At 49.4% G+C, this 5830-nt stretch overlaps 1 protein-coding gene across 1 annotated transcript; it reads left to right on the top strand.

Moving 5' to 3' along the window:
* The first annotated feature begins 611 nt into the window (after positions 1 to 611).
* LOC144278336 (uncharacterized) lies at positions 612 to 3010 on the top strand. Its single transcript, XM_077839599.1, has 3 exons — positions 612 to 645; positions 1254 to 1367; positions 1696 to 3010. The coding sequence occupies exons 1-3, from the start codon at positions 612 to 614 to the stop codon at positions 2844 to 2846; spliced, it is 1299 nt and encodes a 432-aa protein (XP_077695725.1). The 3' UTR covers positions 2847 to 3010.
* The last annotated feature ends 2820 nt before the right edge of the window (positions 3011 to 5830 follow it).

The raw sequence follows: 5830 nt of genomic DNA, 5'->3' as shown, positions 1-5830 counted from the left end.
TTATACCACTAGAACTAGCCAAGTGATAAGAATACACCTAAATTCTTAGAGTATCGGCCTTTACAGCCAGGCCTGCATATCTGCATCCTCACACCTGCTGCTTTTCTGAATAGGCCCATTGGCAGCAGGGGAACTTTCCTCATTTATGAAACAGGAAACAGGGCTTGGAACATTTTCCAGACTCCCAGTGCTGGAGCCTGACTCCACTGGCCAGAGGCTGCTGTGAAATACGAAGGGAAGCTGTCGGGATTCCTGTCCCCGGCTCAGAGCTCTGTTTCCCGTATCTGCCTGTGGCTGGCAGGCGTGTGGGAAATGAGAAGACCCTGCCCTGCTCTGTGTGCTGAGGGGACAAGGAGCTCTCACCTTCTCCCACCCCCTGAAGCCACATGGCTGCTGCAGGGTGGGAGAGGGATTCTGCTTCTCTGGCCCTCCCAGAGCTTTTTTTTCTTCCTTTCCCGTGACTAGTGGGATTGTGGCTGGAGCAGCAGGTGCTGAGTGGGGGACTTTTGTTGTTCCAGATGCCGGTGACCTTTGAGGAGGTGGCTGTGTATTTCACCCAGGGGCAGGGGGCTCTCCTGGACCCCGGTCAGAGAGCCCTCTACAGGGACGTCATGCAGGATAACTACGAGACGGTGACCTCGCTGAGTAAGCGATTCCCGTTCCCTCGGTTATTAGAAAGTGTAGGGCCTGCATTTCTGACTCTGGTTACGTTCTTCCCTGGTCAGTTAGATTGGAGGAGATTTTGTCCCATAGTCCACAGTTGCGGCGAGAGAGACTTGCATCTCTGTACCCTCTCCAATGGGACCACAGTGTCAAAACCTAATGGACATGTGAAACCATTCCCACCCACCTCCAGCTTTCAGTGGGGCAGAACTCATGAAGTGTCCTGTCTATTATTTCTCATTCACACACAGCATCTCTGTTCATCTCCCTCCTTGGGTCTAGCTCTCGCCATGGGGAGGGCTCTGGGCTCTGCAGCTTTAGAAGGAGGCAGGGGTTTAACTCTAGAGCTGTATGTTTGTCAGCAAGGCCCGCAGAATGCACAGATCCTGCAAATTCCTAGTGAGGGTGTGACAATTCCCCTCACCTCCCCAGATGTCTGCCTCTCCCAAGGGGGCTCAGTGACCATGTTCCCGTCCCCTTGGATTCCACGTTCCCCCAGCACAGCATTGGGACATGGAATGCCCTTTGTGACAGACTCTCTCTCAATCCTCCATGCACCCTGATCTGGTCTGATTTCACCCCCTGTGCAGGGTTTCCCATTCCCAAGCCTGAGCGGATCGCCCAGCTGGAACGAGGGGAAGAGTTGTGGGTCCCGGATCTCCAGGCCTCTGAGGAAAGAGAGATCCCGAGAGGCACCCGCACAGGTGAGGACTGACACAGAAACCATGTGGTGAATGAAGGAAAAAGTTGAGAATCTCAAATGTGTGGTGTGAGTAAGCGCCCTCTGTTCTTCCTCATCTCAGCCAGGGCAGGGCCGTAGTCAGCAGATATCGCTCACGCCATTCCACCCACCCTGTGAGCTGCTGGAGCTTCCTTCCCAACTTTCCTTCCCTGTGAGTGTTTGGGTGGGAAGTGGAGTCAAAATCCAATTGCTGATTCTTCACAACTTTAGTGTGTTGGGTTTTCCCTCTGTGCTATTCCTCTTTCTCCCCAGCATGATGACTCCTGTCTGGATTGTCTCTCTCCCAGCAGGTGCTAAGAGAGTGAGTGAGAGTGAAGATGGGAATCATCATGAGGACGTTCCTGGGGAAGTTGATGAATCTATTACAGGTGGTGGAGGACACAAGGATCCCACAGCCCAGCAGAGAAATCCCAATGAAGAGAAACCCTATCGGTGCCTCGACTATGGGAAAGGATTCATTCTGAGATCACACCTTGTGACACATCAGACAATCCACACAGGAGAGAAACCCCTTCAATGCTTGGACCATGGCGAAAGCTTCATTAATCGCTCAGACCTGAATAACCATGGGAGAAGCCACACAGGCGAGAAACCCTCTCAATGCCTCAAGTGCTGGAAATCTTTCTACTCAAAGTCAGCACTAATTAGACATCAGAGAACCCACACAGGAGAGAGACCCCATAAGTGCTTAGACTGTGGGAAAAGTTTCACAAAGAAATCAGGCCTTGTTACACATGGGAGAATCCACACAAGAGAGAGACCCCATAAGTGCTTAGACTGTGGGAAAAGTTTCACAAAGAAATCAGGTCTTGTTACGCATCAGAGAATCCACACCGGTGAGAGATGTTATAAATGCCTCTGCTGTGGAAATGGTTTCCTTTGGAAGTCAGACCTTATAAGACATCAGAGAATCCACACAGGTGAGAGACCCCATAAGTGCTTGGAGTGTGGGAAAAGTTTCATACAGAGATCTGCCCTTGTTTCACATCAGGCAACCCACACAGGAGAGAGACCCCATAAGTGCTTGGACTGTGGGAAAAGTTTCACAGATAAATCAGGCCTTGTTACACATCAGAGAATCCACACAGGAGGAAGATCCCATAAGTGCTTAGACTGTGGGAAAAGTTTCATATGGAGGTCAGGCCTCATTAATCATTGGAGAATCCACACAGGAGAGAGACCCCATAAGTGCTTGGACTGTGGGAAAAGTTTCATATGGAGGTCAGGCCTTGTTAATCATTGGAGAATCCACACAGGAGAGAGACCCCATAAGTGCTTGGACTGTGGGAAAAGTTTCACATGGAGATCATCCCTTGTTCATCATTGGAAAATCCACCCAGGAGAGAGACCCCATAAGTGCTTGGATTGTGGGAAAAGTTTCACACTGAGATCACACCTCATTAAGCATGGGAGAATCCACACAGCATTTAAACTTCTGTGACCCATGGCCAGAAAGGGTGAAGCAACTTGCAGGCTAATTGATCTAGGTTCAACCTTTAGAAACATGCTTCTAAGTGTGTAAATGGTATTTAGGGCCATTGCATGTTCTATAGGCTTGAGCTTTGAAATGTAAACTTGTATTCCTAGAGAATTGGAAGATGGTAACCGTAGTAGTCTCTGTTTACCTGTGTCTTGTTAGAGGTTAACAATGTAATCAAACAGTTCCTCTCTAGGGCTGTATTCTGTTAACTTGGAGATCAAAAGGAAATATTAACATTTAGATAAAAGTTAGGTGTAATAATGTCCTTGTCTGCATGTCTCTTTAAAGTTTGTGGTAAACAGTCCATGAACTACTTAATGGATAATCACCTTCTGTTAATCCCTGTAGTTAATTGCCGGTGATGTTTAGGAATTACAAGGTTATTTCAAAAGCCTATTTTTCACCCCAGGACTGCGTGCCATCGAGAGGCTGCAAAAATCTGTATAAAAACTCTTGGGACCTGATCCTTTTCTCTCAGATCTTCTCAAGCTTTATTCAGAGGGAGTTTGAGTCGTAAGACTGAGATCTCCAGTCCCATCTGGACTGCCTTGATAGTGAACTGCCCTGATTTTGACATTAGACTAGAACGGGGGTGGGCAAACTTTTTGGTCTGAGGGCCACATTGGGGTGTCAAACTGTATCGAGGGCTGGGTAGGGAAGGCTGTGCCCCCCAAATAGCCTGGCCCCTGCCCCCTATCCGCCCCTTCCCACTTCCTGCCCCCTGACTGCTCAGTTAACTCAGTTAACTCAGAACCCCTGACCCATCCACCTCACCCTGCTCCTTGTCCCCTGACCACCCCGACCCAGGACTCCTGCCCCAAATTGCCCTCCCCCGGACCCCACCCCCTATTCAACCCCCCTTTCCTGACTCCCCCCCGAGCCCTAACCACAACCGCACCCCCTGACAGGCCCCCCAGGACCCCACCCCCTATCCAACCCCACCCCGCTTCCTGTCACTGGACTGCCCCAACTCCTATCCACACCCCCACCCCCTGACAGGCCCCCCAGGACCCCACCCCCATCCAACCCCTCTCCTGCTCCCTGTCCCCGGACTGCCCCGACCCCTATCCACACCCCCACCCCCTGACAGGCCCCTCGGGACTCCCATGCGTGTCCAACCCCCCCTGTTCCTCGACCCCTGACCGCCCCACCCCAGAACCTCTGCCCCATCCAACCGTTCCCTGTCCCCTGACCACCCCCCCCCGAACGTCTGTTGCCCCCACCATTGCTCCCTTACCATGGCGCTCAAAGCGGGGCCATGCCGGGAGCTTGGGGGCCTGGCAGGATGGTCCCGCAGGCCATAGTTTGCTCACATCTGGACAAGAACCTGATGAAATGATTCGAAAAAGGACCCTTCAATTCTAAAGCACCATCCCTGCAGTGAAACTGCCCTAAGGACTCTATTCATGTCTGTGTGTATAATGATCAAGACTCTCTCTTTTCTTCTTTTAATAAGTGTTACTTTAGTTAATAAGAATTGGCTGTAAGCATGTATTTGGGTAAGAACTGAAGTATTCCTTAACTTCTTGGGTAATGTATCCGATCCTTTGGGGTTGGCTGAACTTTTTAGATGATGAACAAGATTTTCAGTAATCTACATTATATTTAACTGGGCTGTCTGGGCAGGAGCCCAAGGCTGGGTGTCTTTAATGCAGGGGTAGTCAATAGGCAGACATGGGCCAAATCTAGACAACCAGATGCTTTCGAATGGAACCCTGAAATGTTTTTATTTCTCTATTATCATTACTGTTGTGGTTTCTTTATTATTATTTTCTCTGGAGTGTGGACTTTGTCTATAGCTTGACAAGGAAATTTTGACCTTGAAAAAAAGAATTGGCTACCTGTGCTTTCAGGGAACTGTGTTTTGGCTTCTTGGTAACCAGTAAGATAGGCATAGAAGGTGTTTTGTTGCTGGTTTGGTGAATCTAAGTATTGGAATATCCACCAGTTTGGGGGATTGTCTGCCCCATGCTTTGCAGTTTGTCCTAATTGATCAAGTTCAGCGTGCTGCTCCCGGAGCATCAGGCATCTGCAAATCTGCACAGGGAAGTAAACTCTGAGATGTTCTCAGTGTGGAAAATGCTCCAAATGAATGTCCACAGTGGACATCAGAGATGCCTCCATTTCCTCATTCCCACACACATCAGGGGCATTTGGCTCCCAAGGACCCAGCTGCCCATCACTCGGGTAAGGATCCAGCAGCAGCCGAGCATCAGCTGGTCAGTGACCCTCTGGCTCTGCCTGGCCTAAGCAAACCACAGACAAAGGAGCAGAAGCCCCGATCAGCCCCTCCTCCCTGCTGCAGCCCTGGCTGCTGAGCTGATGGGCCACAGGTGGGGGAAGGGAGAGAGAGAAACTTGTCCAGCTGCTTCCTCTGCCTGGCTAAAGTTCCCCCCTCTCCCTTCCCCTCCCAGCCGGGATCTCCCTGCCATGGAGATGAGGAGAAGGACTGTCATAACCATACAGCTAAGGGTAGCCTAGAATTCCTCCTTACCTGTAAGGGGTTAAAAAGCTTAAGTAACCTGGCTAGCACCTGACCAAGAAAAAACAATAAGGGGAGAAGATACTTTCAAATCTGAGGGGAGAGAAGGCTTTTTTGTCTGTGTGATGCCTCTGCTGGAGACAGATCAAGGAAGCAAGCAATCCAACTCCTATAGAGTTAGTAAGTAATTTAGCTAGAAGATGCGTTCGATTTTCTTTTCTTTTTGGCTTGTGAAATTCTCTGTGCTGGAGGGAATGTGCATTTCTGTTTTGGGTTTTTTTTTTTGGTAACTTTAAGGTTTTGCCTAGAGGGGGATTCTTTATGTGTTGAAGCTAATTGCCTGTGAGATTATCTTCCATCCTAATCTTACAAGGCTAGTTCTTTGTTTTGTTTTGTTCTTCTAATAAAGTTCTGTTGTTTTTAAAAAAATCTGATTGGGGTTTTTAGGGTCCTAAAAACCCAA

The sequence above is a fragment of the Eretmochelys imbricata genome, chromosome 21, assembly GCF_965152235.1.
Source record: "Eretmochelys imbricata isolate rEreImb1 chromosome 21, rEreImb1.hap1, whole genome shotgun sequence".
NCBI lineage: Eukaryota > Metazoa > Chordata > Testudines > Cheloniidae > Eretmochelys > Eretmochelys imbricata.
Note: the sequence above shows the minus strand (reverse complement) of the source record. Positions and strands in the feature narration are given on the sequence as shown.